This window comes from Dermacentor albipictus, chromosome 5, assembly GCF_038994185.2.
Source record: "Dermacentor albipictus isolate Rhodes 1998 colony chromosome 5, USDA_Dalb.pri_finalv2, whole genome shotgun sequence".
Lineage (NCBI taxonomy): Eukaryota > Metazoa > Arthropoda > Arachnida > Ixodida > Ixodidae > Dermacentor > Dermacentor albipictus.
In genome coordinates, this window is record NC_091825.1 from 102,649,937 (window position 1) to 102,674,683 (window position 24,747).

Genomic DNA, 24,747 nt, shown 5'->3' on the forward strand with positions numbered 1-24,747 from the left:
CCAATTCGAATAGATTGGACTTTGAGACTAAATCGCAAATTAGGTTTTACTCATGTAGAGAGGCAAGTGAACAAAGCCTGTTATCTAGTTTACTTCAAGATAACTTTCAGTAAAATAACGAAGGGGTCAGGCATTCAATACCATCGTACTCTACTTCACATTTGATTCAACTTCGTCTATCACAGCCTGTTTCTGCAAACCATATGGACAGCCTGCTACGTATACTCACCATCTCATCCTCCCCCCTCCTTTTCTGGAAATACTTGATATCATAAAACCCAAAGAGAGGAGAGATTGCACTGGATTCGATGGTATATTGAAGAGGGTAAGGAATGTTGCACATTGTGCCGTGTTCCGTCCCATTTCTCCCCATCAAAGCATTCAATATTCAAACAGAGTCGTTTGCATACCACCCAGCAACTCGTTCATTGCTGGATAATCAGCCATTGCTGATGTTGGGCGGTACTTAGTGATATAGGCTTTCGCAAGGACGTTAAAAATGTCGTTTTAACAAGAAACAAACTGTTAACTAAGGCTCGTTCAAAATGCCTTCAAGGTACATGTAGCAAGTCGACCAGAGGTCCTGCTTCATTTTTAGTTTTTAATAAAGCGACAGCACACATTTATCGAGGTTTAACTACCATTAGGGGAGGGAGGGGGCGAGAGTAGCTAACACGACAAGAAAAGGGCGGAGATGAGACTGCTTCTTCTTTTCTTTTTTTCTAAGAAACGTCAAGGAATAATAAAACGGCCGTCCCGCCTGCACAACATCGTGGAGTACGCTCAGCCTCAGGAAGACATGTGGAGATGATGGTTCTCATTGCACTTAGGCAACAAAATTTGTCGAAGCCTCTGCCTGAGAAGATTTCAACGCAAAAAACACCAAAATCGGATGACCCAAGCTCCTCTTCGAGAGTTACACCCTTTCCCAGCAGCAATAAATTATCGCCGCGTTGCTCTCGAACCATATGGAGCGGGCAGGAACATTTCCCCGGGACAACAGTGACATAAGCTTTATCGCTCATAGTAATCTGTGCCGCTGGCGCCTCTCTCGGCCAGCCAACGTGCACCGCGCGTACTTAATAGTCGAATAACGTCGCCCCGTTCTCGTTACACGTTATGGTTAGCAATGTTGTTCAAGCAGCGGCGCAGCTTGATATGTTTGTTGCTTTTCTTTTTCTTTCTTCTTTTTTTATAGGGACGCCTGCGGAAATGAAGCAGCGCCTGCAACGCTGACAACGGCGCGGTATATACCGCAGGGGTCACGACCCCCTTCTCACTCGCGGGCACTGGAACGCTGCGATGGCCAATCTCATCTTCTTCGAGGGAGAGGGAGGAAGCGCGGACGGTAGAGATTATAGAGACTCGTCGCTTCGTTCCGTGCCGGAAGCAGGGGTCACGTGGCCCGCCGCGGCACTTCCGAGAGGCGGCCGCCTAATCCGCTTCTGTCAAGCCGGGACTGGCCAGCGCCGGGCGCCGTCAGAGGCCGCGCCGCGTAAACGAAAAGAGAACAAAAGGAAGAAAAAACAATGGAAGGTGGCTTTAAAGTTGCCTGCAGCAGCGCCCTCGAGTCAGTGTGTCCGCAGTGCCAGCCGAGAATAGATGAACCCGGAAAGAACGCGAGAGGCCCTTAGCGTATAGAGCGAGAGTGTGTGCGCGTATGTGTGTTTGGCGTCCTCGCGTGCGAGATTGCGAAGGGCGCTGTTTAGAGAGAGAGTGGGCATTTCACTTCCGCGAATCTAGATTGTAGTGCAGCGCCTATAGCAATCTTAACGAGGAAATACTGGTTTGCGCTTCGATCCGACGCCGGCGGTCCGTGGCAGGCGCGCCAGCGGGGAAAGGGTTTTGTTCTCAGCATCACTTCGGAGAGAAGGAAAAGAAAAAGAGAACAACGCGCCCAACTTCAAGCGCCGCCAGCGTTGCAGTTACGCAGGTCGTTGCACCCTCTATGCGTGCGCTAAGAGCGTAGGGATTCATCTTTCGCTGCCTTTGTACTAATGGTTTCGTTTCCTCGATGCGGCGGTAATCTGCATAAACGAAGCCGCTTATAAATAGTTTGGGAGGGAGAAAAACCGACTGACTAATTGCCCTGTCTACTGGTTACTGCAGTCAAGCGTTACGTATCTCGGGCGCGATGTGAAGCGAGCGTGGATTCGAAACGGCAGGCGCTGTTTTCTTCGATTGAAAAGTTATAAGCCTGCATTTGAAAGGAGCTCGAAAAAAAAAAATTGCCTGACGCAGAGTCCTTGTATGTGGGGCGTTTGCAAGGGTTCCTATAGTAGCCGATCACGCCCCGGCAAACGAGGAAACCTTGCCTGACATGCCTTCTATACTGCCTTCGAAGTGCGAAAATAATCACACACGTGGCGCGCCAGTGTTGAACGACGAGGAAAACTTGCGGTGGAACGTAGCAAGCGAGACGGGAGGCGTAGCTGAATAAAAGACATACAATAAAAGAAAGTTCGCGATTGGTGAAGTCTTTTTATAATTTTGATGTTTTCAAACTGAAAAAAATAAGTGCAAATATTATTGCTGCACAAGCTGACTTCAAATGCTAACCTAGTGATATTTTCACATGGTTCACTTTGAATGGAACTTTAATTAATTGCAGTAAAATGAAGAATGAACGACTTACAGCGTTCACAGCACAGGGAGGGGAGGAGGGGGAGGGGGGCGGGAAGTATAGACATAGGAAAATAAAGGTGGTAAACATGACGTGGCATGGGTTTACATATGTAAATATTGACAGGTGTACTTATCTTTATCGGGCAACCACGTTCCGCCGCCTAACAAATGTAATCGCACAGCGTGGGACGCGCCTGCATGTATCCGAAGTTTCCGGAAAGTTATCGATGCTTCTATCCGCTGTCTGTTGTCGCCGAACCTTATGTTATCTGATTTCATCATCTGACGCGAATGGTGTAGAACTTTGTGGAAGGCACGCGGATCCGAACGATTAGTCTGGAACATTCGACGACTGTTCTTTAAAAGCCGACGTGCTTGACCCGCTGATCAGATTTTCGACGATCGCCGACCGTGTTCGCCGCTATCGTTGTGCTATAAGTGTAGCCTGTTTTTGTGGGCAAAGGTTCGCCCAATAAAAGTTAGTTTTGTCTTTCACAGTATTTGCTACTGTGTTCTTCAACGTCACCACCACGTGACAATATTTAGAGCGTAAGCAAAACGAGAACAAGGTGAAAGCAGGAGCCAACGTTTCGATAAGTGTACTTGTCTTCTTCAAGCTCTGGACAAGTGGACTTGTCTTCTTCTTGCTCATCGTATTGAATTTGCATCTCCCGCATTCCCCGTGTTTATTTAGAGCGTAGTCATTTAATTGAGCACACTGAGCGCACGCACAGCTGTCAACCGATAAGCAGAGAAACGCAAACAAGATTTACACATTCAGCACATGTTGCGTAAAAAACACAGCGTAAGCCCAGTGTAAACACAGTGTAAAGGAAAGAGGGCATTAGGGTTTCACTGTTACAACTTTTGACGTAAAATGAAACTCGTGCGTTATCACGAAATGAGGAAAAAAAAGAACAGAACAAAAGAAATTGGGCTCCAGTACACGCTGTGAACGTGCTTGGCCAGCGAAGCTGTGGTATCACTTCATCCGATAGACCAATGTGACGAAGCCTTGAACGATTGAGCAATGCACTACATGAAATTATTGACAGCAAGACAATTAAATGCACTGCACCAAAATTCCCTGTTCCCTTCGTCGCTCATCGTACTCGCTCTGCTCTTCATCCGCGTCCTAATTTTACGTGGTTTGCTTTGGGCAGGAGCCGCTGCCTCCTGCCTAGCCTGAGCTCGACGCCGTTGTGCATACTGACGTTGCTGTTCCCGTCGCCGCCCATTGTGTTCACACTGCTCTTCGGGAGCCCCAACAATACGTGGCCTTCCCATGGCAGTATCACAACACAAATTAAATCAGTTGCTAGGCGGGTTCTTTTACTTATGAAAGTATAATGACGTCGCTCCACGTTTCCTATGCTAAAAGTTACCGCTTCCCGGAAACGTCAGCTTATGCAACCGTAATCTTCAGCGAGAAACGTATGCGGCGAACTCTTCGTGCTTCGCATTGTTCGACCGCGCCTTAGCATATTTAATGGGGTTTCGACACTTGTTTTGTGCTTTTCTTTATTGCATGCGTAATTCCAGAGGAGAGAAGCCCTTTTCGCTTCAAATTGTGGAATGGTTTTCTGTCGACTGTTCTGTCGATGGAGACGAATACATCCAGGGGTCCGAGTCATATATAGCTTCGCTGTAAAACGAGATAATGGCACAACTCGGAAGCAAGCGGCTTAGAAGATTTCGCTTGCTTAGTATCGTGTCACGGGAGAACATGGGTGGCATTCAAAGAAATAAAAAAAATGGCAATTTCACCCAAAGTGCAAAGCACTAACTGCGATATCAAGGTTCCAGCGTTGCGCTTGAAGTTGTCGGAGGGTGTTCTAACTATACGCAAGTGCACCTCTTCGGTTTACACAGGCGCCACTACACTGCCTGTAAAGAGCGGAACCAGTAAAATTTAATCACTTTCAGGTTTGGCCACTCAATATTGTTTGGCACTTTTCATATTTAATAGCCTGAGAATAGTTAGGAGAAAAGCATGCGCTGTGAACGATATGTTTCATGACATTGTTTGTGAGCTGCCATTCTCACAATTCTGAGGAATAAATTAGTCAAGAACGCAATACGAGGAGGTGGGGAAGTGGATAGGGGGGAGGGTGTTTTGTAAGTCTCAATCTAGTGGACATGTCTGTTTTGTCTGCTGTTGAAGTCCGTATTGGCTGGGCTTGGATATGCGTCAAAAAGAGGCAGGCGCCCCTAGCCAATCAGCGCTTAAGCAGCGGACGAAATGGACATATTTACTTGGTGGATGCTAAAAAAATACCCCCCTGCCTCCCTGGTATATGAGCAACCTTTCAGATTTAATAGTGTAGCAATATAACAATCACATACGGCATAGATAAGCATATAACTTTAATATATGCGAAGCCCCATGGCGACGCTGACGGCGAAAAATCGTTTGGAGCGTCCATATAAGTGCTTTAAAATAAAACGATTTTTTAGAAGAGTCCAAACCAATTCTGAAGGTAAGTTACCTTATTGCAGTATTGCTCGCGGGAAAAAGGAGTTAGCAAAAGTGGTTGTCCAACATTTGAACTCTTGAATTTCATGGGTTTTTTTTAATTATGGGGTTTTACGTGCCAAAACCACTTTGTGATTATGAGGCATGCCGTAGTGGAGGACTCCGGAAATTTCGACCACCTGGGGTTCTTTAACGTGCGCCTAAATCTAAGTACACGGGTGTTTTCGCATTTTGCTCCCATCGAAATGCGGCCGCCGTGGCTGGGATTCGATCCCGCGACTTTGGGCTCAGTAGCCTAACACCATAGCCACTGAGCTACCACGGCGGGTAAATTTCATGGTGAGTATCAAGTCGCTCAGGAGAATAATAAGGAGGAGCAATGTATTGTGCTCATTGGATGCCGGTTTGTGATGCATAAATAATATTTTAGACGTAGATTAGCGCTTCGATGTTCGAATGGTTCCCAGTGTGATATTTCCTTTAAATATGAAGCGTTCACCTCCTATCCACTAGTTGTCTTACATGCCGGGCCGCCACATGCCGGGCCGCCATGTTTTGAATCTTCATGAGGTTAATTTTGATCGAGGGCAAGCGCAGGGTCCCATACTGTGGACGCATATCCCAACATCGGTAGTACTTTCGATATTTAAAAGAGTTCACCAGTCTGCTGAGGAAAGTTATTTGCGTTTGGGCCCAAGAATCGTAGTGATCTGGGAGCCCTTGAGATGATATATGCAAAGTGCACTGTGCTGAGTATTTATACTCAGTTGCTCTTTGTAATACTGTACTACACAATCTATAATATGAATTAGTTTCCATTATTTTCCTGGAAAACTTCATACATGCTGTTTTTTGTGAAACACACTGTCATTGTGTGAAGATTTAGTTTCATACCACGTTTTATAAACCTTCACTATATCTGGCATCCAGGTCGTTCTGAAGATTACGACCGTCATAATCATTGCATATTTGTCTATATAAAATACAAACATCCGCAAGCATTCCTATGCATGACGTTACCTGAGTACTGATGTCGTTGATGTACGTAAGGAATAATAATGTCCCGAAGTTCGATCCTTGTGGTACTCCAGATGTACTCATCGTGGTACTCCATAAGCACTACCTGATTGTGCCCATCATCAACCACATACTGCTGTCTCTGATGCAGGTACGCGGAAATTCAAGAGACAACAAGAGGATCAACATCATAACTAGACATTTTTCTATTAATAAAGCGTGAGGCACTACATCGAAATATTTTTTACAATCACGACAAATACAATCAATAGATGAACGACTGCCTAATGCAAAAGCCAAATCATTATCAAATTCTCTTAGCTGTGTAATGCAGGGAATTTTTTACCGACAGTCATGCTGACTTGAGCAGAGCAGGGAATGGTGATCGATATGCTGCATAATTGATGTGTATAAAACATACTCTAGGATCTTGCAACAAACATATGTTAGAGATACAGGACGATAGATGCTATGTGCCGCGGACCTAACTTATGAATAGGCATGATGGAAGTTTTTTTTTTTTCATCATATGTAAGAGGCCCGCCATTTAATAACTTCTCGAATTTAATCCTTAGATATGGTGATGCCAACTTTGAACAAGACTTCAGGAGTGCATTCGGTAAACCGCCAGGACCAGTAGCTTTTGACCTATCTGATCAACCTCATTGGCCACCAACAAAAATTTCCGGCATGACTGTAACATCACGCAGAGTAGGCTTGTCCGGTATGGTGTTGAATAGTGGCGGTGAAAATAATAATTTAAAGCATGCAACCAAACAGTCAGCTTTTTGCGCTGGCTCAGTAATGGTAACATTATGTGTAACCGTAGCCTGAATGCGCAGTTTCCTTTTTTTTTCTCCTTGGCAGTTTTCCAAAGCTCTTCGTAATTTTGTCGCACCCTGGAAGGAAGTAACTAAAAAAAAGAAATTTAGAATTTGCAGCTGTTTTACTTCACCAGTTATTGTGTTTAGTTTATTAAGCCTTGCTATGAACGAGTTAGTTTTGAACGCTCGATATAGACTGTTTTTCCGCTGCGTCAGCTTACACAGTTCATTATTTTGTAAACCCTGGCATACTCCGACTGCGTTTTCTCGTCACTAAACAGGATGGGACAAAATGACTTCCGAGATCAACTACTTTACACCTAGACAATGTCAAAAGCTTGTCAACATTACAAGATTCTGCGTGAGTTTCAAATGTTACAAAATATGCATCCAAAGCCGCACTTGTGTCCTATATATTGCCTTTGCTATAACTATAAGTCTGTCACATTGAACTTCTATTAATTTTTGCATACCCAAAGTTCATTTCAGTACTTACGGAATTTCGATCACTAATTCCCATACATATATAATGGCCTAAGTTGAGAGCATGAGAACCGGTTTATCCGTCAGAGAGAGATCGACAATATGGTTTTCTAGGGTGGGTTTAGAAACAGTAGGCGACAGCCAAACCAAATTCATAAAAAAAATGTCGTTTGAACATTCAAGACACTGACTGAAGCGGAAAAAGGATACTTCCAGTTGAAATGAGGGACGTTCACAAAGCCTCCAAGAACGATGCAATCGGTATCAATTGCTTCCGTTGCACTTATAAGCTCTGAAGAAAACGTCACTGAAACTTCATGGTGGTCGATAAAAGAGAGCATACTTTTTGTGGTCCTGCCAGCAATTCCAAGATGCAAGAAACACTCTCCTGAAGAATTTGCAAAACAAGGACCTTCCGCATGCGCGCCTGCAACACCTTATATTTCCCGAGGGATCAGTGATGGCCCGCAAACAAACTTCACGTCTCCTGATCGAATTCTTAAGAGAGACTGGGTTGATGGACATGTGGTGAAACCCATCAGCGTTATTGTGCGAGACGCTCGGGCGGAGCAATTGCCGGCCTTGTTCGCCAGGCTAAACCCGCCTGTTGCTACAATTCACCACCACCACCACCACCAGAGCATACTGACAGCCTTGTTTCCATTGCGAAGTTTCAGCTGGAACCAGGCCGCCTCACGTGAACTGTGCGATATCTCAATTTCATCTGAAGCTATATCATGATCAACGAGAATACCCCCTCCCCCCCGCCCTGCGCACTTATTGCGATCCCTTCTATAACAGATAAAGGTGTCGGTAAACACTTTGTTATTTGCGACAACATCTTTTAACCATGACTATGTACCGCGGTAACGACAGACGGTTTAAACAAGCCAATAAGACTGTCAGAGTCACCTCTTTTGTTTTTATACTTCGGCAATTAACAATAAAAAGAAAGAGAGTATCCTGCGACGGGTATCGTTCTGTCACTTCACGTGCACTGCTTGACTACAGCGGAATCGTCATACATATATTTGACATAGTTTGCATACATAATTTACATAGTTTACATAGTTTACATACAAGACATTAATTCGAAGACGAACTCAGGTGTCGTCTTTCCGACCGATGGCGAAATTTTACAAGTGCTTTCTTTTTCGTTCAATACTTTCTGAAATATCTTCTGACAAACTGATGCCTGATCCGCTCAGTTTTATTGCATTGTTCAAGACAGCCTGCCTTTCTTTAAATTAAGCAAATTTTACTATTAAAGGTCTGCTTCTACATGGCTGAAATTTGTCAATTCTGTGGGCTCTTTAAATTGATTTGGGAGAGACGCCAAGTTTTGTTGTACAAAGGTCAGACGCCAGCTTTTCAAATACAGATCATGGTTTATGCGCGTCAGAATATGTTACACCGTAAAAAACAAAACTGGAGCGTCGGCTACGGTTTGCTAGGTCTTCACGCCTCGACTGTACGGACTAAATGACTTTGTGCTGCCTATCGCTAACTCCGCTACACTCGTTCACTGCTTCCTCTAACCTTAATAACGCCGTAAACATACATTACAGAATGGACAAGCACGTTCTTAGACTAACAGTGGCAAAGCTTCGTGTGGCTCGATTGCTCTCTATAATATCACGTTTCTTTCAAGTAGCATTTTCAAGTAGCATTCTGCCAATTCAAAATCATCTGAAGAACCTTGTCATCAGGACCCACGCTCATCTCCACCTCCCCGCGTTTCAAGAGCAGTGAGAAATAGAACGAAATCTGGTCGTAATAAAACAAAGTGGCCTCACGTACGACGCTGACCTGTTGAATTCAGTCGAACGCAGTTATACAGTATTCGGGATGGAGCCGGCAACATGAACGCACTAAGCATCTCAAGGGTAAGGTTACTGACCTGCGCAAGTAGCAAATAATGCATGAGCGGTGCGTCCATCGCCGCGCCGGCTGCACGCCCAAAAACTCGTGACGGCCGCATTTCGTGGCTCGAAGACTGACGCAGAGACAGAACCAATGTTCGAAGATTGGCACTTGGCGTTGTCCAAATTCAGTTGCGTCATTTTTCTCGAAAACATTTCCAGGAGTTGTTGGTGCTTTTCAGTGTTCCACGGTGGTCGAGCGTATGTAGCTTCTGTAGGTGCAATCAGTGTAGCTGTCGATGTGCCCATCCAAACGTCGCGTCGACGAAAAACAGTGGCCCAGGCAGTGAAAGAACCATACGAGTAGTAGTTTGGAATATGAAGCAAATAGCTCTGCCTGTTCGATTCTTATAAAATTCGAGTGTCTGTTACTCGGTCGTTCTCGACTATTCGATTCTCCCGAATATGAGCGCAGTAAATTTACCTTCAAATGACGAATGCCATAGTGGCATGCTCAACTTCTATCTATTTGCTGTTAAGACAAATGAGAAAGAAATAACGATTCCTATACCTCCTAGAGAAAGAGCAAGCTGTTTGTCGAAATACAGAGATATCTGTATATCTGCTGCTGCCTCTGCTCTACATGAAATCTTATGCTTCTAATGAAAGAGCTGTCATTGGACAAGGTCAAAGGTTGCTCACAGAGCACGCGCAGAAGTTCATTCCTGGCACGATCATTTAGTACTGATCTACCTAAAGATGTCATTATATTCAAGCGTCTGCAAATTTCTTACGTAAAAGAAATAAAGGCGAAGGTCACTGAGGTTTTCTCACTGAAATTCGTAATTGTTGCATTATGGTAGCCAACCATAAGCTGAGGGAAGGGAGAAGGGGAATAGAAAGAACGGAGAGAAAGAGAGGGAAAGAGACGTGCTCGGACAGCACGGCGAAATCAAAGGCGCTCGCTCAAACCAGACGTTCTGGCACTGTAGTTGCACCAACAAAGGCAATATCCCAACCTTTATATAAATATATAAAGAACTCGGTTAAGCCGTATTTTTGCATATAACGAACATGGGATTCTTTGTTTGGTTTTAAATAGACTCAATGCAAAAAAAAAATCCGCTTAAACGAACCGCCTCAGACGTGCTCTATGGTTAAGACGAACATTCGGAGTGACCGCCACCGCTACCGCCCCTGGAGGCTAGGGTGCCCCGATGCGCCACGCCTGAGGGCGCGCATCAAGGTACCCTAGCCTCCAGGGACGGTAGCGGTGGCGGTCACTCCGAATGTTCGTCTTGCGCGCATCAAGGCACCCTACTGGAGACCTGCGGCGCACGTCGCCCGTGGACGGAAGCGATAACAAGAGGAGGAAACGAAAAGAGACAGTGACGTTTCACTTCGCGAACGCAGGTGACGCACAAGTGTATGGATGCTATAATGCATACGAAACTATCGGCCCTCGGTGTGCCTAAACTGTCCGCATCGCAGATCGTATTCATGACAGGGCTCGCGCAGCTGCGCCATACGCAGGAGCTGCCGGGTTTGAACGCCTCCTTGTAAACATTCGCTTACTAATTAAATTAACAAGCATGGTGACACATCACACTCGATGATCGCGAACACTCGGTGTCAAAACGCTGGAGTGAGGAATTGCGGCAGCAGCAGCGAGCGAAGTGGCCTTCGCAATGTCTATAACTTCAACGCAAACTGAGCAGCGAGAACACAGCGCACGCAAAGCTACGAGCCATCAGCCTACCTAGACTGTGCCCCCAAAGCAGATCGCATTCATGAGAACGCCCGCGCGACCGTTCGCGGCCGAAGTACAACGCCTTCCTCCCTCCTCTCACCGGTGCCATGCGCACGGCGTAATACGACGGCACGCCTTCTCCCTAGCCCCCCCCCCCCCCCGCTTGCCTCCTTTTCGCATGCGAGATTGAACCGACGCGCGCTTTCACTCACACACACAGCGCACGGCACCCGAGGGTGTACCATGAGACGAACCCGGTACGTCCTTATCACAAACGAAACCTGCAGCAACTGCCAGAGGAGGTCAACCCAGCGCGCCTCCACCTACCTTCCTCCTCCGCGACGCTTCCTCTCGTTTCTTCTTCCGCGCTTCGCTCAACGTCACCTAGATTTTCCTCAAGGTTACGTTACTTTGCCGCGCGCTCAGCATGCTCCTTCGTACTTTCGCTAACTCGGAGCCTGCACCGATGACCTGTGAGGCGGTAGATGCCGGCATTACCTCCCTAGTGGGCTTTTTCCAGTAGCACGAAGGCATAGAAGGATTTTTAAGGTCATTAGGTGAGATGACATCGTTTGTGGCTGCTCCCCGATTCACAAATAAGCACCAGACAGCCATCACAGACTGAATGAAACCGAGCAAGAGAACCACTTGAAAACAGTTTTCCATCAAGTTCAGCTAAATAAATGTTTTTTTATGTTATTTTTCCCTGAAATGAAGTCTATTTCATTTACTGTTTCGAGCAAGATATATGGATGCACCTGGTCATGTGGCCAATTATTCTTCTGATAAGACGAACAAATTTTCATGGTCCCTTCGAGTTCGTCTTAAAGAGAGTCTGCTGTATATATCACTGAAGCATAGAATCACAGGATCCGGTAAAGAATTAGTTCGAAGCATAGAAGCACGTAGGGAAAATAACATTATTTTACTGAGGATTCGGCCGGTGTCCAGCCTTCTTCAAGAGTGCGATATATATATATATATATATATGCAGACCCATATAACATGTTCTCATATATGATATGAAATTGTTGTATGTTGTAGTTATGGTGCACATGCGCTTTTTTTTCTTCGATAGATAAGGTAAACAAAGGTCTGTCTTAGGGAGGTTTCCTTTACGGTGAATTCCTTCCATCTGCAGAAATTCTGCTGGTAATTTTGCAAGGAAAAGGTTGCTAAGGGCATCAACCAGCCTATGCTCTCTATAAATAGGTGTGCGATTGCAATGTGCGGGCCATGAACCCGCCGCTTATCGCATAATGACTGCTGCCAGGAAATTTCGGCGTGCACTTCTTAAGCCAGACCTGCCTCCAATATAACTGGCAATAAGACAACTGTAATGCCAAACAATTTTTGGTGGCAATAGCAAGACTCACGCCATGCGTTGCGCGTTTCAAGTAAAGGGCTTTCTACTACAAGTTCTGACGAATATTCATTAGCGCACGCGAGAATGCGCATTTGGCATCGTCGAAGGAAGTTCAGACGTTCTGCACATTGCCGACACCCAAGGCCCCCTACTTTCATTAGAGGCGGACGAGTTGCCTCACCACATTTGTTGAATTCCCTTTCAGTGTTAGGAAACGCTCCAATTCAAACACCGTTTGTTCGCCATCCCATAGAAACGTCTTCTACACTACGGGATTTTCATGCGAGTATAGGAGAAACGTCGAAATGTCTCGTAAATATGGAACGTATGTAGAGCAGAACTCTGTAGCCTAGTCTGCAAATGTCGTCTGCTTCTGCAAATGTCGTCTGCTTATTTGCAGACTAGGCCGACGCATTGTCGTGAAGCGAAAGAGGGCGCTTTCCGCGATCTTCCCATCTGCTTTCTTTCTACATTGGCAGCGATTTCATTCAGAGTTCGCGGTGGCGTTATTTTCCTCTGACACGTTGGCCTTTGCGGCCAAAATATGTCAGCAGAACAATGCGCAGAACCAGAACGCGTCGAGCGCGACCTTTCGCGACGCCAGCGCCGACATGCATGAACTATTTTTGGTGCTGGTCGGAGCTCGCGTGCTGCCACCAGCGCTTGCTCGGTGATTTCGTCTGGATCACAATGGAGGAGCCAGGGCCTGTTCATGGCAATAAAGTGGTCGAAAAAGTCATCACTGTCATCGTCCCGCATAAATGCAACATTTCCGCGACAGATTGCTTCCGCGAGTACTTTTTTACAAGCGTATGTTAACGCTAAACCAAGTACTGTCTATAACTTCGTCATATGCGCCGTTCACTGTGTTGTAAACTAACGTAGTGCGCTAAACATTCTCGCGCTCACGCTTAAGGAAAGCAGTACTATCACTTCGATAGGTGCAGTGATCTCCGGGAATGAGCTCGACTTGTAGTCGGGCAGTTGAATTTGAAGATGCACGGGTATGACTGTAAATAGTCCCCGAAAGCTGCCTGTATCTAGACTGTAGACCGTGGCAGTACTAGCGTTCCTTACAGTGAAGGCAACTCGCACGAGAAATGATCCAAGTGTGTTCGCTTCGGAAAAAAACGTGACTAGAACGCACGAGAACGCACGAGCAAAAGCAGGGAACCTTCCCGGCATCAGGCGCGAAAACTATGACGACACAAAGATGCACCGACAAGCCGCCGCTTTCAACCAACATGTCCAAGTTCCCGTCCTAATGCAGAGGAGGGTAGGGCTTGGATCTCCACTCACTTGAGCCATTGTCACATGTACAGTTGACTGGATGAGACTTAGCGTCACAAAGCTACGCATCGGCTAGACATACGGATTTCTATCGGCCTTCGATGCATGTTGCAGGGATTCGCGAAGTACTGCAGAACGTGTGTCCCGGATCATCACACAGAAGTCGGGCTCCTTCTTGTTAGCTGCATGGACCACGTCACGTAAGCAAGATTCAAGCAAACGACGGGCAACTGTAGCGAGAATCGGACGAAAAGTCGGTCAGGTAATTGTGTTGCGCAAAGCAGGTTCACTATTTTGGATGTGTCTACGAATACAGTTTCTGAACAATGACAAAGACGACAGGCTTTTATTATCCGCAGGCATTGAGTTCCAGAGCTTTGTTCCATGAGAGGCAATGTAATAGGAAAGAGAAGGGACGGCACATGATAAATCTGGTGCCTAATGTCTTTATTGTGCACTAATGATAGAACAAGAGCTCCATAAACCCGTATTGTTCCACCACAGTTGATCATTTCAAGTCTCCATATTCTTGTGAACCTCTCTCTTGTTTGAACTTATTGTGTTTTAATCTTAGTGCAGAGGTACTTCTTAATTTGCCTTCCACCTGCATCGGAGTGAAAAAAAAATAAGAAGTAAGAACTCACGTTTTATCAGCCGCTGATTCGAGAGACAGGCTTGCACATGTTGTCACTGAGCCCGTGCTGGTGGGCGAGTTGGTTATGCATGATTACAACGAAGGCGCCAAATAAAACCACTGGCGCCTTAATAAAAAATTTGGTGCCTTCGTTGTAATCTTGCACATATTGTACTCACTAAACCCTGCCGTGTTTATAAGGCTAACTAGCTTTTAGCCATCAGCTAAAAAAAAAGGGGGGGGGGGGGGGTGAGCATGATTCGCGAAGCTCTTGAAACATAAAGGCGGCTCACAATTGGCCGGCGCCCGATCAGACACTCGAGTGATCAGATCAGATCACTCGACACTCGATGAGCTTGCAATACGATAGCCAAGTAATCAGCTATTCTCACACGCGAGCAGCTTTGTGAATCAGCTCCTCTGATTGGTTGACGACAGCGCTATCTCCCACAGTGCTGTACACATTTAGAGACGTGCCGCACAGGCGCGTCGCCTATTCCTGTGAGGAACAAATGAATGTTCTGAAAGCCGTCAGCAAGGTCTCCAAGTTCGGCTAATAAGGTTGTGTATATATAACACGATGGGTGTGTCATTGCGAAATAAGCCTGCAGCAGTCTCTGGAATACGTGTATATATTTGATCACTAATTTTGCAAAAGCTCTTTAATGCAGGAATTGAAATGAAAGGGATCGCGTGTTCCATTGCGCAATCTCTGCGCTAGCATGCTGCACTTGAAACTCCTAGCGGATACAGCCCGCCGGCGAAACGTACCCACTGTGTCGTGTGAGACGACGATACAGGTTATTTGGTGCAAATATGGCAGTTCGTATGCTTGTGCAGCGAGAGTACGGAGGAGCTCGTTCCCTAATTTATTGAAGTATACCTTACACTGCATTGTGAGGACATTGAATTCAGTGTCCTTTTCGAGGCTGTTAGTCCTACTAAGCACGTTACAGGATGATTGAATTCACGCTGCTCCGTTACTGTCTTCACGAGAAAGAGAATGTATAGAGCATTACTTTAAAAGGTGTGAGACCGTGTACACAGAAGCTTGAAAGTTGGACCGCTCCGGACGTTGTCAAAACTGCTGAGGATATACTGTCATTAGAAGATGGGCAAATTGCAGCCATTCAGCTGCCTACGTGCGCACAAGTCCTTTAAATATTTAACGTATATGCGTGTTTCACGCAGCTATTGATCGCTTTGTTCCATGTGGGCTACAACAATGCTGGTCTTCGACTCGGAGCGAACAAACGAATGTCCACTCGCACTGACGGTGGCCCCTTATCTGACCTTGCAATCCGACACGCTCTGTGACGCGCGTGGGTTTTGTGCGCGAGGTCGTGGTCGCTTCTATGTGGTTGCGAAGAGACGTGCGGCGTGCTGTCGCTTAGACCATCGCGGCCTTGCTTTCGCTGGTTGGCATTGGTGCTTACTGCATCGGCACCGTAATGTCTACAAAGAGTTCCTTTGTGTGTGGACTGCCATGTGCTTCCCTGTCGTTGCGACGACGTAGTAAGCATGTCGTATAGTCTTTTTAATGAAAGACGGCGTGAGTAGGCTTGGTAAATTGTTCGGGAGAATACATCGTCTGCTCAGCGAGAACCATGCTAGCGATTAGACTGTTGTCGCTGACTGAAATAACATGTCTCACTGTTCCTATTTGGGGATAAGCCGGTCACTTACGAGCGTCCTACGCGTACTTTCTTCAAGGTCACCCTAGTGGAGGTGTACGTAAAGACGCCAGACACCCATAGGCACTTAACGTGCACCTTGTTTCCAAGACAGAATGGCGTGCAGAGGGATGCAGTACGCCTGCAGACATACGACGCAGTTTTGTTTCGAAATGCCTCATGAAGGACGCACCCGACACGGAAACTCCAACTTGTACTGACTTCTGCACGATACTAATCGCGAACAAACGTCACGGTACTCGAGTGTTCTATGCATAACAATAGCGGGAAGTTTATCCACTGAACCCTGTCTAGAAGCCCAGGCGACGGTGCCATAGGAAGTCAAACTCTTGACTCTGTCACCGCGTAGGGAATGCATCAGGCTGGAATATTTATCCACCTGCATAAAAGGGGACACTAAAGTGAACAACCAAACCAAGTTGTGTCGTCAGTCATTGTGCAATAGCAAGGTTGTCACTCTTAACGTGAGAGAAGCCTCGACGAGTGTTGACCGCGGGCATTCTCGCATCCGCTTTTCGTGAGGTCATGGATTTCGGAAGTTCTTACTCAGGTCTAATTATTTCTTGTTTCTTTTAAAGAAGGACTGCACTTCATTCTAAAGGAACGTGCATTTCGGACGTGCTTACTCAGGTCCAACTATATTGTATTTCTGGTGAAGAAGGACTACAGTTCATTCTAAAGGAACAGAAGACAACCTAGCCATTGTGTTTCTATCGTTGTATCTAGCTAAGCATCCAAAGCCAGCTGGAAACTATGTAGTGTGAATGATGTCACATATCTGCTCTGGATAACCGAATCTGTATGCGCATTTGGCGACCATGTACGGACAAAAATGTCGAATTAAAGCAGTGTCTGTTCCAATAGTGTCCGACATTGTCCAGTACATCGTTACATTTCAAGACAGAACACTAGCCAGCTTTGAAAACACGGGAAAGTACTTCGAAATCCACGACGCCACACCTTCTTACCAACGCCTAGGTTTCAGCGCGAAAGTTAGTATCCCTTTTACTGCTGAATTAATGAAAGTACAGTTCGAAAGAATGCTTCAACACTGTAAACTGATTCAGTGTTGCTCTTTAGTGCATGTGTACGTATCCACTGGGGTAAGTCGAAGGACGGTCAAACGCACACACGAAGTGAATAATAAAAAAGAGAAGAGGAATGATTTATTGCTCTGGCTGTACATTAGGTGCAAAGGACGGGAGGGTGGGATGGGTGGGATGGGTGGGATGTATCACAGGAACACAGCTAGCTGCTCATGAGCATGCGCAAAACGGTGTTGGCTGCCCGAATGGTCGCCATCGGACTCAGGTCGTCGTCGTCTTCTTCGTCCGGCGCGTAGTTGACGCCGAGGCGCTCCATCGTCGTAATTCGCCGGGTTGCCTGCGCAGGAAACGAATAGGAGTAAGGTAGCGCGCCAAGCTAGAATGTTCATACCTCATCGAGAACTGCGGCTGGTGAAGCCATTGGAGGCATAACTAACTGACGTGTATACAGCAACAGACGGTTGTCATTATCTCCCCACGAAGCCAGAAGACACCGCCAGCAGCGTATGTTGAAATAACGGTTAACGCTAAACACTTTGAACAATTGGTGAGCCATGGAGCCAAAGTGGACGTGACAGCAGTCGCTAAGTGACGCTCTATAGATTGCTCGTAGAATCGCACCAAGATTCAACGACCGGCCTGTTTTAAGTAAGGGGTTAAAAGAAAAATTACAAGACAGAAGATGAAATGCAGTCTCCGAAGAAGTGCCTTGCTCAACTAACCTTCCGAGAATGATTGGAGATGCTAATCAAAGATAATCTTTCCATTCGCGCCACTTATCGTTGCCACGGCCTTACAACGCACCCGCATTTCGTTCAACGCCATGGTACGCCTATCCTGCAGAAGCTTATCTTATAGGAGGAGGAGGAGGAATAAACTTTTATTGCAGAACCAGCACTTTATGATGGCCGGGCCTACGCCTCCCACGAAGGGACGTCGAGGGCTTGCCTCGCCGCCGCCTCGCGGGCGTAGCTTATCTTATAATGTCGTGATATTTTGCCGTTATCTTAACGGGAATAGATTTCTTCCCTATCTAAGCAAGGCCAGATAGCTCAATTATGTTTTTTAATCATTGGTTCGCGTATCTTCGCACTCTCAATCACACTGTTTATGGCTACCATGAGCGCACGAGCTTACCATAGCCACTATTCCTCTTTTCCTGTCCGCGTAAGTACCATCAGTAAACCAAAACTATTCAGCCCAGTTTGCTTGTACTTACAGCTGTCATTGTCATATCAACGCTACCCATACTAAATATGCGCCAGAGGTAACAAAGCAAACGTGTGTCAATGCTGCCGACCAAGGTGAGACTCACTGCAGGTGGTGGCGTTGGAGGAGTCGGCTGAGGAGGTTGAGCGGGTTTCTCGCGCGGACTCTCACGCTGTGGTTCGGGTCGCTCGGCGAACAGTACCGCGACCGGCACCACGACCACCGGTCCAACCCGCGGCCTGGCCATATGACCGTACATCATCGCGGCGGGAGACGGCATCATGTGAGGACCGTGCATCATCGGAGCGCCGGGCATCATCGGGGGACCGTGCATCATAAACGGAGGACCGTGCATCATCGGTGGAGCGGGCATGAATGCGTGGAATGGCACCATCATGGAAGGACTGTGCATCATCTGGGGCCCGTGCGACATCGGCGGACCGCGCATCATCATCGGAGAGTCGGGGTGCATCATGTGGGGCGGGGGCATCATGGAGTGGCTACCGTGCATCATGGGATGATGGGGAGGCGGAGGGGAAGGAGGTCCGGAGAACAGAGCGGGACCGGGCAGGAACGAGGGCCGCATCATGGGTCCGAAATCCGCTCGGTTCATGGAAGGCGCGGGCATCACAGTGTTGACGATGTACGGCTCCTGCACGATGGCGAAGTGCAGGCCCTGCCCGTTGTCGCGCGGTGGGCCGTTGGCGCGGTTGGCGGCGACAAGTGGAGCGTGGGTTCGGGGAGGGTGCGGTGACGATGGCGGAGCGGGCATCTGGACCTGAGCGGGGGCGACTGGTGGGGCGGGAACCATGCCGTACGGGTTCATGCCGGGGTGAGGACCGGCGGGTGGCCCCTGCAGGAAGCCGGGCGGTGGGCCGGACATGGGAGGGCCCGCGCGGAACGGCGCAGGCACGGGGGGTCTCTGAGCATGCACCACGAGGAGCAGCAGCGGGGGCTTCTGGTCGGGTGGCGGCATGCGCTGCATCGGAGGCGGCAGAGGCTGCGGAGGCTGCTGCTGCTGCTGGCGCTGCCTCATTCTGGTGGCCGCTTTGTAGGCACCCAGCACCTGGCGGAGGTCCTCGGCCTTGGACGACTCGACGACCACGGTTTCGACGCGGCCGCCGGACGGCTTGGGCTCTTCCATGGGGAAGGCCATCACGTAGCCCTGCGGAAAGTGCATTGACGGAAATGTACGGGCGCTCTTGATATCGCAGGCCCTGCTGATCGATGTGAAAACCGCGCTGAAAGCTAAGGGGATCACAAGGACCTGAAAGACCATTCCTTTCCCAGTGTACTTGCTCCATGGTCTAGCAGCATTGTTGCTACAAAAAAATGGCTGTGGCTTAGGTAAGGTTAAGCCCAGGATGCGAAGCATACTAGCCTTTATTTTAGTTGTTGAACCACTGTTTAGCCTGGTGAACTGCTGTTGCTTGGCTATATTTGGTTCGGCTAGACGAAGAAACAACTCATGCATTACTGCTTCGCCTTCAAGTGTGGAACGCGACAGCGTTCCCGTCGACCCGCCAAGGGGTGTAAGACAATGGGCTACAGGGCAGCGACTACGCGCCCCGCATTGGACGCGGTGAGCGTCGAGCAAAGCAGCGTTCGGCGCGGCAACGAAATGTGCGCCTGAGCAACAGACGCACGCCTTAGAAACAGCTCGTTTCTAAGGCAACACCGCATTCACTAGAGGCGCTTTTGTACCGCTTTGAAGCATCGTACTCGTGGCTCAGTGGTAGCGTCTCCGTCCCACACTCCGGAGACCCTGGTTCGATTCCCACCCAGCCCGTCTTGCAAGAGTTGAGCCAAAGCCACTTCTCCTCTGTCGTGACGTCACGGTGTCACGTGGTTTCAAGGCGACACCGCCGCGCCTGAGGAGCTGGGTTGAGCCCTCGTAATATGCTTCGCATAAAAGGAACACGCCATTTTGTCATCACTCTGGCATATTGTAAGCGTGAACTGAATTGACCATCCGTTCATACCTCCTGTGTTTTCTTTTTCGCAGGCATTTTCGACATCAATATTTTCCGAAGTAGTCGTAATAAAAGAAAGTTCTTTCTTGGCTTGCCAAAGGAGAGTATAGCTTTGTTCTTCCTCATAACTGTACAAAACATTACATTAATTTCAGCATTTTCATTCATGTTGAATACGATCTGTGATTCTACTTCCCATACTTTCATCGCATGCAACTACAGAATGTCTCGAAGAGATATAAATTGGCGAGACCGTAAAGCTGCATGCATTCCGATGAGAAAAGGACAAGATGCCCAGAATAAAAGAACTCTTCAGCTGCAATCGTATTATGTCTGCGTCTAAGCGGCAGCCTTACGAAACCACGTATCTTATTCGGAGACAAATAAAAGTAATTGTAATCTTCTGCGCCATAAAAGAAAGTAGACATTTGAGATTCTTGCAGGACTAATGTGAGCTTAGCCGGGGTCCTTACTTCTGAAAAAAACTGACGAAGGAGCCCCCTTATTCTCGGAGCGCTGTCGAAAAAACTGAATATCCTAGTAGTCGAGCGATGTGATCACAGATGCACCAGCATCCGTTATCTGCAAACCCCATCTGTCCCTCTATCATGGATGTTGACATCTGCAAGAAGATACATTTCAAACAAAGAGTTTACTCCCATTACCTACTAATGTTCCGGTCACCACCAATGGATCAGGTTTAGCAAAGAGGCAGAGCGAACCGGTTCATCAGCTCCTACCTAACCCTATCCTAATATGGGCCACACTGGTGTCTCTACAGATTCATCGAGTTGCCACGAAAGTCATCTTGATTTCTGCCGAGAAACATTTCGACAGAGATCAAGGCACTCAAGCGATTCCTGTTTTCGAGTGCATTAAAGCGCACGACCGCAAGAGGAAAATGCAAGCGCACCGGGTGCTTGTGTTCGGTGCCATGTGTGCAGTAACCATTCTAAAGCAATGTGATGAAGCCTTAATGAAGCCCTCATTAATAAGAAATTCATTAGGGTGGCTTCCCTGAATGATGCAACGCTGGTCATTTTGTTTATGATTAAGACATAGAAACCTCGTATGTTTTCCGGGACATTTTTTTTCTCTCTCTCGGAAAGCGGCATCTTCATGCGGCTGCCAGTAGCCTGCAGTGACCCCTGATGGCATGGGCGCGAACATTTAAGCACTTTCTATTGCACATCACTCACAATGCGCCTTCGCAGAGAGAAGAGGACAGCGCAGTAACTGTGCAGTTAAAGCGCTGCGACCATCGGGCTGAATGCGGTCACGCACAAATTGCGCCAGGCGGTTCGCGCATCTAGCCAGAGGCGCAGTAGCTTAATGGACGTATGCACCGAGGTTGCGTCATGGCACGCGACGTATACAGGAACGAAACGAGCCACTGAAAGCGAAGTGGCGCAATCGCCTGGGCCACGCAGAAAGCACGATCGACGCGGCATCTCGTCGGCAGATCGGGCCGTGCCATCCCCACGTACAAAGGAACCTGTTTCACCACGTTACAGGTCATGGCGATCCCATCGCCAGACACTTTGTTCTGAGCTTTATTTTTGCCACGTTCCCTTTTACTCGGACGTAGCCTTATGTCTACGACTCTTTCGCCAAACGTTCTTCGTTCTGCAACCTCCTTAGCCGTAGTATAGTGTAAGGTGAATTATTCCTCATTTTATTTTCCTATTTCTATGGCTCGACGTACGCCCTTGAAGTAATTTTTTGATGTTGTTGTTTTTTGTTTCAGATAACGCTGCTAAATTCTTTTCGCCCGCTATATTATCCTTTGAGTTTCATTGATTATAAGCTTGCTTGTTTTCTTTCTCTCTCTTCTTCTTTACGTTATATCTGACTTTAAGCCCTTCTCTAGAACGGGCCTCTTCTCCTTCTTCATTTTGTGTACCTTTCGTCTTCTCTTACTTTGAGAAGGTCAATACCGCCAAGTCAAAAAAGCACATCGTCCTGGCATAGGCACCGTCTGTTGATGTGCATGCGCGGCGCCTTGTTATTATACAGACCTTCTTATATGAGGAGTGTTTAACAGCGAAAGCAGACACTTAATTCGCTAATGCAAATGAGTTTAGCTTGCTCGATTTTTATATACACAACAACGAAGACTCTTCGGGTTTGTTTCTCGCGTTTAGATACGTCCTTCGAAGGTAACCGTTTGGTATTGCTCACGCGTTCATAAATTACCGCGCACTTCGGCATGTTTTTACAGGTATAGAAAGTGTTGAACTCACCAGTCCTTCCTTGTCTTTCTCATCCTCTGCCCAGGCGGTAGCACCTGAAACGAGTCCAAAATTTTCCCATCCATTGTAATGAGGCCTCAGCTACGAATTTCGGTGTGCTGACCAGTCCGAGGTTGCGGGCTGGAGTTTCAGTGGTATCGTTATCGAGTCCTTTAAACGTGGGCACTGATGCGACGATGACACCTCGAGGTAGCAGTGGTTATTATAAAGTTTCCTACAAAAATTGAGAGAGAATACTCTGGCTGTCTGATCTCACAGCTATCATGGGAATGATAAGTACATGCGTTTGTTTAATCTTCGTGACTGTGGCTTCAGACTTTCTTTTTTTTTGTTCTGGCGTTATTAGAATTACGCTTTATGTCACTGAATTTCTAAGCAATCATTTTTTTTCTACAGCAACTACCGCAATATATATTTCTGCGTACACCCATAATGATTACAGGTCGTAGCGAGTCAAATCACGGTATTTTTTCTCAAAATGATGGGCATGCAATGTCACATATTCAGTTGAAGCTAAAGGACAAAGTTTCGGCATATCCACGCGCTACCAAACACGCACGCTGGCTGAGTCATCGCATCTGCAGCCCCCGTACATCATAGACACTAGCATCAGAGCTCCCTCTGGTGATGTCTTGTAGGAAACTCCATGCCGGCTACAACTCGTACCATAATAAGCGCTACAGCACAAGTTATATCACCGTGAACTGAGACGCGAGCATGATGACGTGAACCAGAACAAGACTTGTGCCTGGCTGCTTGTAACAGATGCTGTATCACTGCCTAGACTCGATCGACGGACATGTTACCGAATGTCAGCGTAGGGGAATCAATCACGTCAGTATTCCAATATTACGAACACGCACTGTAGGCGCACTTGGCTTCGTTCGTGTCAGAGCATAAATCACGCCGATATCCGAGTATCACACGCACTGCGCAAAAAGAAAGTGTATATAAGAGAGAACAGACCAAGAAATGTAGTGGATTTGAGGACCTTTCGGTTTTCGTATCTTATCCACAATTTCGAGTCCCGTGTTGAAGGCGTTGCGTCAGGAAATCGATAGTGGGATACCTTTCCCGATCGACGTTTCTTTTCGCGTTTCTGCTCAACATTTATCTTCCCTCCAGACAGGTGCCATCGCTTCATTATGTTGCTGTCTTCATTTTTTTTTTTTGTCTGTCACAAGCACTGGAGAACACAGATACGTAACGACGCATATTTGTCACTCTCCGACTTTCTCGCGTCATTGTTTGTGCCGGCAGTGAATATGAACAAAGAGACATCAGAAAAAAAGAAATATGCGTTCAGTAATAAGCAGTTGCAGCGACGAATGTACGTCCATGAACATTGTGCATAACAGAAGCGTCCTGTACGCCGAGGCAGAACAAGTAATAAACTATAATGTGGCTAGCATAGTGTGTCCAGTAACAACAGAGAATTATAAAAGCATGGTAGGGAACTCACAACTACTGTAATGATTCACTAGAGACAGGTGGCGTCCGTAAAACATTCTCACGTTGGAGATATACTGGCCTTATTCTTAAGCTGGGAGCGGCAACTACCGTGGTTCAGAGGTATGCGTTTTGCATGATGGATAACCACGTTTTTCAGGTGATGGCGCAGCTCGAGCCCCGTTCACTGTGGTTATACGTATTCAACCACATTTCACTCAATATCGTTGTCGTCAAAAAAGATTTTAAAAATTGTGTTTTAGGCGGCTTTGTTCTGGTTTTATGCCGCGAACAAAGTAGTGAGCATCGACCACGGTCTCCTGTGCTGGCGTTCTTTTTCTTTGTTTCTGCATCCCACTTGTCAATTCCGTCAGCTGCTGTGCAACTACATTTTAAACCAACATTTCTATTCGTGCTTAATTTATACAGAGGTACCGGTTACTTCGCTCTACAGTTATGAAATTTACACTCTGTGCAGTGAAATGTGAGGACCACTGTCATAATATTCGTACATTGTTTAAGTGAATTCAAATTCAATTAAAGCATTTATATTTTCTTTAAAATAAAAGACAGGGGAATCACTTAGAACGACAGAAAGCTGAGCTAGTTGGTAAAGATTCATTATGCAAAAAAGAAGTGAGGCGTTCGTGTTGTCCACTTCTCTACTCTTGTGTCCTGTCTGCACGCCTCACTTCTTTTTTGCATAATGAATCACTTAAAAGGCACTTTGACAAGCAGGTTGGCGAGGCGTCTGTCTCTATATATTAGCAACAACAAGAGGCCTATCAAGAAATCAA

The 24,747-nt window shown here is 46.9% G+C and overlaps 2 protein-coding genes across 3 annotated transcripts in view; both read right to left on the reverse strand.

Annotated features, from left to right (window-relative positions):
- LOC135905946 (TBC1 domain family member 22B-like) overlaps window positions 1-9,350 on the reverse strand; it is a 122,285-nt gene extending 112,935 nt beyond the window's left edge. Inside the window, exon 1 of the mRNA XM_065437090.2 lies at window positions 9,326-9,350. The gene's annotated coding sequence lies outside the window, so the exon portion shown is untranslated. The remainder of the gene's footprint in view (window positions 1-9,325) is intronic.
- A 7,808-nt stretch (window positions 9,351-17,158) lies between these two features.
- Window positions 17,159-24,747, reverse strand: part of LOC135905966 (uncharacterized) — a 28,822-nt gene continuing 21,233 nt past the window's right edge. For both annotated transcript variants that reach the window (XM_065437117.1, XM_065437115.2), the window contains exons 2-4: window positions 22,493-22,536; window positions 18,383-19,441; window positions 17,159-17,404 (exon numbers count right to left, since the gene is read on the reverse strand). In XM_065437117.1, coding sequence (XP_065293189.1) covers window positions 17,270-17,404; window positions 18,383-19,432 — 1,185 coding nt within the window. In that variant the 5' untranslated portion in view covers window positions 19,433-19,441; window positions 22,493-22,536 and the 3' untranslated portion in view covers window positions 17,159-17,269. The remainder of the gene's footprint in view (window positions 17,405-18,382; window positions 19,442-22,492; window positions 22,537-24,747) is intronic.